Source organism: Bidens hawaiensis, unplaced genomic scaffold, assembly GCF_021521415.1.
Source record: "Bidens hawaiensis isolate Kalapana, Puna unplaced genomic scaffold, B.hawaiensis_p1.1 tig00039896_1, whole genome shotgun sequence".
NCBI lineage: Eukaryota > Viridiplantae > Streptophyta > Magnoliopsida > Asterales > Asteraceae > Bidens > Bidens hawaiensis.
In genome coordinates this window covers 19,603-31,438 of record NW_027505630.1, presented here as the reverse complement: position 1 = coordinate 31,438, position 11,836 = coordinate 19,603, and the positions used below count along the sequence as shown (strand labels likewise).

The 11,836-nt window shown below is 31.2% G+C and overlaps 2 protein-coding genes across 2 annotated transcripts; both read right to left on the bottom strand.

Annotated features, from left to right (window-relative positions):
- Positions 1–381: 381 nt before the first annotated feature.
- LOC143614369 (factor of DNA methylation 3-like) lies at positions 382–1,169 on the bottom strand. Its single transcript, XM_077087825.1, has 2 exons — positions 917–1,169; positions 382–824 (listed from the first exon to the last, which is right to left on the bottom strand). The coding sequence occupies exons 1-2, from the start codon at positions 1,082–1,084 to the stop codon at positions 591–593; spliced, it is 402 nt and encodes a 133-aa protein (XP_076943940.1). The 5' UTR covers positions 1,085–1,169; the 3' UTR covers positions 382–590.
- A 505-nt stretch (positions 1,170–1,674) lies between these two features.
- Positions 1,675–4,477, bottom strand: LOC143614362 (protein INVOLVED IN DE NOVO 2-like). Its single transcript, XM_077087821.1, has 2 exons — positions 2,002–4,477; positions 1,675–1,889 (listed from the first exon to the last, which is right to left on the bottom strand). The coding sequence occupies exons 1-2, from the start codon at positions 2,678–2,680 to the stop codon at positions 1,675–1,677; spliced, it is 894 nt and encodes a 297-aa protein (XP_076943936.1). The 5' UTR covers positions 2,681–4,477.
- Positions 4,478–11,836: the final 7,359 nt, after the last annotated feature.

Below are 11,836 nucleotides of genomic sequence, written 5' to 3'. Positions count from 1 at the left end.
TCAATCAGAATATTGGTGCCGATATTATCGGCGATATAGACCGATATTTTGGATGACTTGGTTGATGTGGACTCGGAGGAATTAAAATTTCATGGCTTACGATTAGATCATCTTTCAAATATTGACACTTTTGAGTTTTGACATTACTATTAATATTGTAATATGTTTACGTTTTTATACATGTATATGTATAAATTCTGCATGAATTAAACATCTTGAGATATTTTATTCAACCTATCACATATTTTTTTCAGATTTAGTTCTACTGCCAAATGTTACAATGTATTTTATTCAACCTATCAAGCATAATGTTGTTAATCACCATTCACAAACGTATACCAGTTAATACTAAATCAATCAAGTATCATAAAATGATCAACTTAGGAGGCTGGAAGATGTTAATAATAATATCTCAGATGTAGCAGTGACTAATGTTTAAATAATAACAGAAACATAACCATCACCACTGTGGATGAAGAATACAAGGCACAAAATAATAATAGCAACTCCCGGAATAAAGTGTTCATACTAAATACTATAAGTTTTAGCTTAAACAACTCCCGGAAGTTATAAGGTGATTGCAATCTTTCTTAACATCGTTTGCGTGACCTATGAGTTTTCCATTGCTTGAGAAGATATTCAACACCTTCTTTCAACGTCGCTTGTCTTTTCTCCTTGCTGTTCCAAAGTTCTGGGATTGGATATCTGCCACTCGGGTTGTACTCATTTAGTTCACTCAAAGCTCTTACAACAGAATCATACACATCTTTCTCGCATTCACTTTTCAAGCTTGCAAGCTTCTTATCTTCTTCATCCAAGATCTCCTGCACAATCATATTTCATTTTCCCATACAAACTTTAATCCAACTAACACACTTTATAAAATTTGACAAATGATAGGTATATAAATTAATACCTTGATTTGCCCTTCAACAGTGATGACTTTAAAGGGATGCCAGCTAGGACCCCCGAGATGATCCTCCCACAAATCTTGCAACTTTGTGGCATTTTCAGATGCCTCTTTATTATTAGAACAGTGTCTCTTAGCAGCAGCAATAAAAGGTTTTGCATCAAGCTGCCCCATACTCTTGACAAAAATATGTGCACGCGCTGTAGTTTTACTCAAACCCTGTTGTTCAAAATTCAAACAACCGAGGATAAAACAGTAAAGTCAAATAACTTTAATCAGTTTAGATGAATGACTTGATTAAAACTCACATTAATTAGCTCTTTACGATTATCCACTAATTCATCATTGCTCTTTCGTTCTTTAACTATCAATGCTTGATAAGCTCTTCCAAACACTCAAGTTCCTCTTCTTTTTCTTTCAGATCATTTTTAATTGATTCCATTTTATTCTTTGCTTCCTTATCTTGTTCAATCACGTGTTTCATCACTTCAAAGGATCCATTCATTTGCTTGATCTCTAGCTCCAGCCGTTGCTTTTCATCAAGCTTCTTTTCAAGCTCGATAATTTTTTGATGAAGCTTTTCTTTTTCTCTCTGTCGTGTTTTTATTAAATCAAATACAACTATAAAAAATTAATATGAAAACACATGATTCAATCTGAAAGTTTGTTAACAAACCTTCTGTTCCAGCTAGCTTCAACACTCTTTCATCTGCTTTTTTCTGCTCAAGAATTGCCATTTCATTCTGCCCAAAAAAAAAAACATTTCATTGCTTTAATAATAATAATAATAATCTAGCATGTAAAACAAAATCAAGTACCATTCTCTTCTCATTATCAAGCTTCCGTTTCTCATCGTCATTTTTAACTTCGCGTGCTCTAAGTTTCTTTTCACGATCTTCCAGCAACCATTTGGACCGTTCATGCTCAGCTGTAATCACTTTAAGCTGCTCATTGGCCTTCTTTTGCATCATCTCCATATCTAATCAAGAGCAAAATAATAATAATATAATAATAATATAATAATAATAATGATAAATTAATATCAATGAAACATACAATTGAGGTTTAACAAATAATCTTGAAAATAGTACCTCTATTAAAGTTCTCTGTCATCTCTTCTTTCTGTTTCACAACACTCTTCAATTCACTATCTGTTTTGCTTATTTCAACATTTATTTCTTCACTTCTTTTGTCTTGTCCATCTATTATAGCTTTCAATCCCATAAATAGTTTTAATTCTATTACTTCTTGTTTTTGAATGTCAGCCACCGTTTTCAAATTGCCGTTCTTTTTAAGATAACTTCCAACAAGACCAAAGGAATTATAATCTTTATCTGTTGCAATCCAAGCATACAACTTATCATCTTTGCCGTTAATTTCCCTACTAAACCAGTCTTCCCTCCCATGTTTGTTTACCTCAAAATCCTTCATAAACATCAAAACATGACACAAACCATCCCATGTACTCCCAAATCCAACCACCGCAAGCCCCGTGTGACCCTTATAGTTCCACAGAGTATGCACTTTCTCCGGCTTGTAACCCTTTCCTGTCCAATCCTCTTTCAGCTTACTACCACTGTCACCCACATACTTACCGTTCTTATATTCAACATGAATGTTAGCAACCACTGCCATCCAAGGCCAAACATATACGTCTTCTTTGGCATTTTGCTTTTGAGTTGTATCTAGCAAACTTTTACTTGTTGAATCGAAACTCTTGAGTATAACTTTAGTATCAAAGTCCTTCTCTAAATACTCAACTAATCCCATATGTTTGGCCTTTTCTATAAAGGTGGCACCTTTCGATTCTCGCACAATCCTATTCGCATGCCTAAGGAGGTCATTGTAACACTAGTCTCTACTATTAGGACAGAAGGGACATTTTAAAATGTTTTCTGAATGCCTAATTTTGAAACAACCGCACCTTAGTTCCTTTAGATACTTGCGTTTATAATCTCTGTCAATTGCATCTCTCCTTGACTGGCTCATCCTACACCTATCTTACAAACTGCATTATATCAATCACACAAACTAAGCAATATGAAATCAGTTCTATCAAGAAACATGTACGCACAAAAAGCTTGATTTCAACATATATATAAACTAGTTTGATCAGTCATATAACAAAACTATCATCACTAGAAGAACAATATCTATTCTATTTTATAATACATCTGACGACAAACAATATCTATTCTATTTTATAATACATATGACGACAAAAAGGTAAATTTACATAATTTTAATAGTTTAAGTAATAACTACTTTTAAGAGCATTTTCAATCTCCATCTCCATCTCTATAATTACATTAAAAACACCATCTTTTCTCTCTCATTTTTAATTATATACTTTTTTATACTTATATCATTACATTTTCTTTCTCTTTCACTCACAGTCACTTTCAAAAACATTAAAAAATTATAGAGGTGAACAGTATGTTTCTCTAAATTTAACTATGAACAGTAACATTTTCTCTCTCCTCATCTCACAACCACTTTTAACCATCTCTAAAAAATAGAGAATCCCCTCCGAAAATTTGGAGAATGGAATGAGAATGCTCTAAAACATATACTTTAAAGCTAAATCTTTTTAGCAAGTGCAAGTTCCCCGTCTTTTTTAAACGTCAATCAATTGTGTACGCGTCACTTTTTAACCAAACAAATTACACCCTAATAACAAGAGATTAACATCAACAATAGCAAACATTTAACCATGAAAATGGAAAGAGCAATGAAACTTAATAAAAACAAGTAGGTGAGTGAACCTTCATGTAGATCTCATAATAAATAGTGTTATTAGTTAATCAAGTTGGAGTTACAATTTCTTATGTAATAAAGTATATTTTTAAGATGAGATAAAATAACAAAAGCGCAATACAACTAAAAACCCTAGGTTACAAAATTTGAAGTTTTAGGTTACAAACTGGAGGTACAATTCTACATGAAATTAAACTCACCGCGATAAGCGATATTCGATTTTTAGCGCATTAACTGCATATTACCATCTACAACGAGTTTGATCGGTACTTTGATCTTAACAGGTAATTAATTAATTAATTAATCTTGTTTCAGTAGCAGCAGTTCATATTAACTTAAATGAAAACGAGTACCTAAACCTTTAGTTATGTATGCAGCATCTAATGTTATATAGTAATATATGAATATATAGTTGATGAAATTGTAGTAGCAAATTTCATAATTATCTAATAAACAAATCGACAAAAGTAACCCTAGATTTTAATTGTTAGGTTTTTGCTCTAGTAAGAACGTCAACTATGCCGGAAATGATCGAGCAAACTTGTCGGAGAAAACAGGTGGCAAATAAGTAAAATAGCACAAACACAAAACATAGATTAGATTTGTATACCTTGAAGTAAAACTCAAAGACAAAGTATAAACCCTAGCTAGGTTAGGTTAGGGTTTTTGAACCAGCAACGATCGTCAGCAATGCCGGAAACTGTGGATGGAAATGGGAGCAAAATCGCCGGAGAAAATGACGTACAAAATGGTCGAAATGATTTCTACAATGGAAGCAACGAGCATGCTGTTTATGCTATTTCTGGTACTGTTGCTGACGTTGAATTTTATTTTTATAATTTGGATTAAACGTTGTATTAATTAATCACAAAATTTATAGTAGTGTGAAAAAATCTAAATTGATTTATGTATATTCTAAACCAGTTTTAAACTTCGAAATTAAAAAATATTCAAAATTACTACACATGATGTAAAATTAATAAATATATTAATTAATGCTAATACTATTTATTACTCTTGTTATTAATGATAACTAATTATTAATAGTTAATAAAAGAAAAATAAATAAAGATATATTAGTCCTTTTAATAAATAAAAGTAAATAATATTGAATTAATGCTAATTAATTAATATTATTAGTCTTTTTATAATAGTAATTAATTTTTAATAGTTAATGATCGATATTCTTATACAAATAATATTAATTATTAGTTTTTTTTATATAAATTAAAAGTAAAAACATCTAATACAATAAATAAAATAAATTAAATGTGACTCAATGGTAGAACACTCATTTTACTAGCTGTGAGAGGCAATGGTTCAAACCTCACTATCACCAATATATATGGAAGATATGAGAGATGATCCTGGCTTGCTAGGGTTTGAGTCCTGACATCACCCGTTTTACCGGCTCCTAGCTGTCGTATCGTTTGGCGGGCGTGAGGGTCGGGTTTTATCTATGGAATCCCTCAATAGGTGGACCGCTAGGGGCTCAGTCCGTCCGGATTTGTGGCCGGATCGGGCTACCTTTAGCCAATGGGGCCGCATAGGAGTATCCGGCGTTACTTAGTTGGTCATTTCAAAAATACAATAAATATAAAAAAAATGAAAATTTTAAAAGCATGAGTTGTCAAATAATTAAAGGTCAAATCAGGCAGATACGTTCACACTTGCCATTTTAAATGGCGATGTCCTGACAATACTTGTCATTTCAAATGACAGTTGTCTGTTAAAAATACATTTTGACTTATTGGGGACTTTAGGTATCGTGAACCGCCAATCAAAGTGGCAGATCAGTTTGAAATGGCGGATCACATCAAAAAAGTACCGCATCCGTCATTTCAAATAGCGAAATAGCGACTAGTTTTCCAACTCACCTGACAGAAACTGACATCCCCTGTATGAGTAATCAGAGATCCGTCATTTCAAATGACAGATCACCTAGAAATCATTACCATCATTTCTCTTTCCTATAAACTATTTCAACCTTTTAAAAATATCCTATTTTGAAAAAGAAAATCACGTCATTTGTAGCTTTATTTATAAGTTCGCCATTTTATTTGTAAGGACGCCTTTTAAAAGTTTTAATAAGAGAGTTCTAACAACGTCAATTACAACAAAATTGATGTAGTTTTGAAAGTGAACAATGTCTCAAGAAACTCATGATAATCAAAGATAGATAAACGAGCTAAATGTTTAAAGAAGTTCTTATATATTATTACTCAATCAAAAACTAAACTAAACAATAAAACCTAACACCCAATTTATAGTAAAAGAAAAAGAAATGGACTTTGAAATGACATGAACATAAAATAATAAAAGATAAAGCATAATAAACAAAAGATTTCACATGCTTCTGCATTATACTCACCTTGGAAAAAACTCATCCTTGATTTTTGCCTTAAAATCAAAACCACCTTGAGCGAAAGGAACATCAACATGACTTTATTATTATTATTATTATTATTATTATTATCACAACCCGAATAAACAATTCGACTTCACGGTTCATCTCGCCTGACTTTGAAAGTATACCTCTCGGGTCAAAGAGAGCACCGAACTATTCCTTGTTCACTATCGAACTGACCCGCTCAGATAGCCCACCACTAAAGACATATCCAAAAAAGAGTTGTAAACCATAGACCTTGTTGCATTTTTGTCACACCCCGACTAAAGGCGGCGGAACATGCCGGGGTGCAACGGATTGCCAAAACACAAGACACTATTAAAGTGACAATATTTAATCAACTCATTTATTTCATAAAATCATAAAGAGTCACACAACTTGTTCATACAATAACCGAATTCAAACATAGCAAATAATATATATTTCGTTTTACTAATATCCTAATAGTCTTGATAACGTTTTCTCCCAATCCTCGAGTCAACTGTAGTCAAACCTGTACATTGCATAAAATAAAGTTTATCAACACAAAGGTTGGTGAGCAATTTCATAGTTTTTAAATAATATGTATATAATAAGAAATGCCACAATCTTGTATACAAAACAGTAAATAATAGCAACAATTTGGATAATATGAGATCGCTAACACATTAGCGACACCTGCCATAAGAGAATACCAGATGGTTCAGGATTTTTATAGTTATTGTTAATAAGAATACATTAATTGCACCTTTCTATAAGGGGCTGCCATATAGACTAGGATTTAAAGTTATCGTTAATAAGAATACATTAACGACACCTTGCTATAAGGGGATGCCAAATAGACTAGGTTTTAATAGATCAACCAACCAAAAGTGGTAAACACATAAGCATACAAGCATGTAAGCATTATACATCAAATCGAGAATTTATTTAAGTAAAGTATACGATAAAGTTTGGGGTTTAAGACTCAAGTATAAAACATTTAGTTTGAATAAGTATGCAATATCACCCTCAAAACGAAATATGAAAAACGGGGTATGAAAGTACTCACCTTTCAAGTAATAAACTTAATCGGTAAAAATACGAGTAACCGGAAAGATGTAGTTTAACGAGCAAGGCCTAAACGAAAGAAAACGTCGTGTATTAGGAAGGGTTGTTTTGGGAAGGCTTTAAAATAAAAGACAAGAAATGTAAACAATCAAAGTTTAAGGTTTAAAATGAAACTATTTAAGAAATTATAATAATAGCCCTTTAAAAACATAAGTTTGCTTGAAACCGGGTTAAAGTATCTAACCTTAATATTTACTCAACCTATGTTAAGTAATAAGGTGGGCAAAAATGCAAGAATACAAGTCCTTTTATAAAATAGATACTAAAACGGGTTTTAACGAGTGTTTCGGGTTGTTGGTTCGGGCCTTGATAATTGGTTAAACCCAAAGTCAACTTTCCAAAATAACATATATTATGAGATAACTCAATAAAATCTAAGAAGACTTAACCAAGTATGTACGTAGTTCTATTGTTTTAGAACTAACAACGTCCGTTAAGCGAGTGTTCGGTTTTGTCGGTCCAACATTGTTATAAGATCAAGTTGGATTCAACATTCCAAGTACTTTAAGAAAAAAAATTAAAATCATTATGTAACCTTTTGTAAAGAAATATAAAAGTCTTGATAGCTAAAAACACACTTGTGAGTCTTAAGTGAGTGAAAATCGGTTTAGTTTGGTTTGGTTTTGGTTCGGTTCCATCTCACAATAAGTTCATAGATGGTTTCCATATGCCCAAATATCAAAGAACTTGTATAATAATTTATAAATGATGATACTTAAGTTTTACAACCAAAAAGTTAACAATAAAGTCTTTAAACGAAAGTTCGGTTTTTGGTTCGGATCTAGGTTCGGGTTAAGACCGAGGTTAAATTCTACAAACCCATAATCATAGAACTTATAAAAATGATTTTATAAACTTAGATCTAACATTAAACATGTTTAAACAACTATTTAACAAAAACTAGTAAACAAAGTTCGGTTTACGGTCTAAAGCTATTTAAGGTTAAACCGAGGCTAGACTCTTAGAACCCGAAACCATGGAACTTGTAAATATGATAAACAAACTAAAATGAGCAGAATTTAGTCATGGTTAGTATGTATAAACAAGTTATATAGTTATATATATATATATATATATATATATATATATATATATATATATATATCAAGAACACGAAGTCCTCCATGTAGCTTTGCCTTATGAGGCCTGAAGCTTAACCAACCGAGGTCGGATAATTAACTACCAAAGGTAACAAGGGATATATATTATATATATGTTGTGCCATAAGATTCAAGTATTAATAAGACTATATAAGCTAATTAGAATGAAAGATTTAACTCAGTTTGACGGGAAGTCAAACCTTCAAGAACACTAAAATAACAACCTTGAAATCTTTGAATTTGAGAGAGAATTTGGAGTATGAGCAGGTGTAAAATGAAGGAGATGGTCATGTATATATAGGGTAAGTTGAAATGGTCAAGCATAAAGAGTCTTGCATGAAAATGAGTTGGTTTAAGTCACATGTTTGCATAAAAACAACAAAAAATCAAGTTTTGGTGCAGACTGCCTTTAGCGCGGCGCTAAGGTCTCTGCCCTTGACCTTAGCGCGACGCTAAGGTCACCTGGTGGAAATTCTGAACTTTCAAAATTGACAGTTTTGGCCCCCGGAGTTGGTTTTAAGCGTTTTAAGGCTTAAGGACCGAAAATGATGTTTTCAAGACCCAACAAATGAAAACAATATTGTAACATAATATCCATCATTTTGATTATATAGAAGGTTTCGGTTTACAAAACGGGTCGTTTTACATAATAAAACAAATACATGACCCGAAATTGACGAATGTCACAATTTTTGCTTAATGATCAAGACAACCCTGAACTGAACTGAACTAGGGAAACCGGTGTATGTTGGTCGTTGAGAGACGACTCATGACTTGGACCATAACCATTTTTAAACTCCTTATTTTCTCCTGTGATGTTGTTTCGATCTGGCTTACTAAACAACCCATAAACGTTGCTTATTAATTCATGTGAACCGGACTGTTCATGATAATCAAAGACAAATAAACGACCAAATGTTCAAAGAACAATGTCTACCTATTCTAATAAAGTAAAATAATTGGGGACACATGTCACTTGTAGATTCATTCTTAGCCAAATTTTCCCTCTCAGACTAATTCTTTATTTTTAATAAAAACTTAATTATGTTAGTGTGATTAAACATATCAATCCATTATTTAATTAAATAACTAATTACCTAAATTGTTGAGATTTAAAGGGTCAGACTAAACGTATCACACTCCATTGCTAACCATACGCCCCCTTGAACTTTCATTTCCCTTTAACATTTGTAATTGACATGCTAGTCTCTCATATTTTATTTTATGATTCTCTCAAAGTATCAAATAAAAAACTATTTAAGTTTTTATTTTTGTTTTACAATTTTTTTTATATTTTAATTATTGATTTTATTATTTTATTTCCTTAAGATCTTATTAAAAGTTTGTTTATTTTTTACATGTATTAAAAAGTTTTGTATGTTTTCTCCGCTATTTTTTTATTTTTTATTTTTTATTTTAAATAAAATGTATTCAACACAATTTGATTTTTTTTAGGTTTGAACACATGAGATTAATGTTACCTGAGAAAATAGCCAAATTTGCTTATCAAGTTGTATGTTATTTAACTCTTTTATTTATAAAAAAAATAATATGCTTTTTAAACGAATGTAAACTATCTCTTGATTAAAAAAAATGCTCTCCAAAAAGATTAAAACAAGTACATAAAAAACATATTTTTTAAAACAAGAAAAACAACATTTTTTAGATAAGAAACAATTTTTTTTTCTAAGTAAGAAAAAATATGTTTTTTTAAAAGCTTTTAAATATACAAAATAAGGTAAATAGAAAAAAAATTGTTAAATAAAAAATAGAAAAAAATGCTTTTATAAAAATAATAATATAATAAAAGATAACAAAATGACAAAAGAAACAACAAAAAGGTCTAAATCGTATTAATGTAAAACTTGAAGGGGGTATATGTTTAGTAAAAATAGATGGGAGGGAGTACGTTTAGAAGCACCCGATTTAAAATATGCATGTATTTATGTCAGTATAATAAAATTATTTATATCTTTAATGAAAATCATATCTATTTTTTTTTTATTGTTAAATCAATTTATGCACACTTTGGTGTGGGAGATGAAAGTGGTAAAAAATAATAAACGATATTGTAGGTCTTAGAAGGTAAAAAACAAGAAGAATTATGAATGAATAGCAATTTTATTCTTACATATTCATTCAATCTCAATGAATCTATGAAGTTTTCTCTTTCAAATTTGTGATACAAAAATACGACGTTCTCTTTTTATGTAGTTTATAATGAAACATCTTATCATCATTTGTTAGAATTCGTAATTCTATTAAAAAATGTAATTACAACTTATAAAATCACTAAGTGCAATCTTTTTCGTGATTACGTACGAAGAAATTGCATAAGAACGCACCACGTGTTCGCATGAATATTCCATCAGAAAATATCATTTGAACTTACTAAACTATTTAATTTGATAATATATAGGATTTTTTTAATTTAATCATTTAAATTTTATAGTTTACTTGTATTTTTTTTGAGCTTTTTGTGTATCACGCGGGTTCTAAAGCTAGTCTTTTATATTAGAACTCAATCAAAAACTAAACTATACAATAAGCCCTAACATCCAATCTATAGTAAAAGAAAAGGAGATAAACTTGAAAACGAGATAAACATAAAATAATAAAAGATAAAGTATAATAAAAATGATACATGCTCCTTCATCATCATCATAGTAGTAGTGGTAGTGGTAGTGGTAGTGGTAGTGGTAGTGGTAGTAATAGTAGTCGTAGTCGTAGTGGTAGTGGTAGTAGTAGCGGTCGTGGTAGCGGTCGTGATAGTGGTCGTGGTAGTGGTTAGCACTTATATAGTTTCATTATTGATAAAAAAAAGAACAAAACAAAAAAACTAACTGAATAAAGACAAATGATATTTATTTGAAGATCTTACAATTTGAATTATCATAGATGTTACAAATTAAATTTAACAATGCTTTATTTTCCCCATTGTCTCAAAGAAATCTAATAAGCTATAAAAGATATTCGTTTAAATGAATATCAGACAATAAGTGAGGGGCATAATGAGTACCATCAAATCACAAGTATGAAATCGGGTAAAAAACATGTATTAGAAAATCTACCCACCAAAATTATTGGAATTGAATCTAATACGATCATAAACAAGAAGTTTATGGACCAAGAAAACTTTATGATTTTGCATGACCGGTAAGGCCATCCGTTTCAATAATTATGCGAAAAATTATAGAAGATTCATGTGGGCACTCTTTAAAGAACTAAAGTGTTCTCCAAACTAAGGGCATTACATGTGTTGCATGCTGATGGTCGGTTAATTTGTATATGTTTTAGTTCGTTTATTGTTTAGTTTTAACTGTTTATTCTAGAACTATCGATACTTCATATGTGTATTATTGGATTTTAGGTCACAGGCGTTAAAGTACTCAATATGGACCTGTTGTGACACGGAATGAAGACCCGTGATGTCCAGCACGCAAAACGATGATTATTATTGAAGATCGCTGGTAACGAGACCCATCGCGGTACGCGATGGGCTTGCTGAGGACCCATCGCGTACCGCGATGGGTGATTAAGTGACGTTTGACGATTGCCAGTGAAGAGACCCCA

Bases quoted from the DNA above. Each gene is read 5' to 3' on its own strand.
- LOC143614369 (XM_077087825.1), bottom strand. From the start codon at position 1,084: ATGGGGCAGCTTGATGCAAAACCTTTTATTGCTGCTGCTAAGAGACAC. The intron at 825-916 runs GTATTAATTTAT...ATGATTGTGCAG, and splicing joins CTGTTGAAGGGCAAATCAAG to GAGATCTTGGATGAAGAAGA.
- LOC143614362 (XM_077087821.1), bottom strand. From the start codon at position 2,680: ATGGGATTAGTTGAGTATTTAGAGAAGGACTTTGATACTAAAGTTATA. The intron at 1,890-2,001 runs GTACTATTTTCA...GCTCTTGATTAG, and splicing joins GACAGAGAACTTTAATAGAG to ATATGGAGATGATGCAAAAG.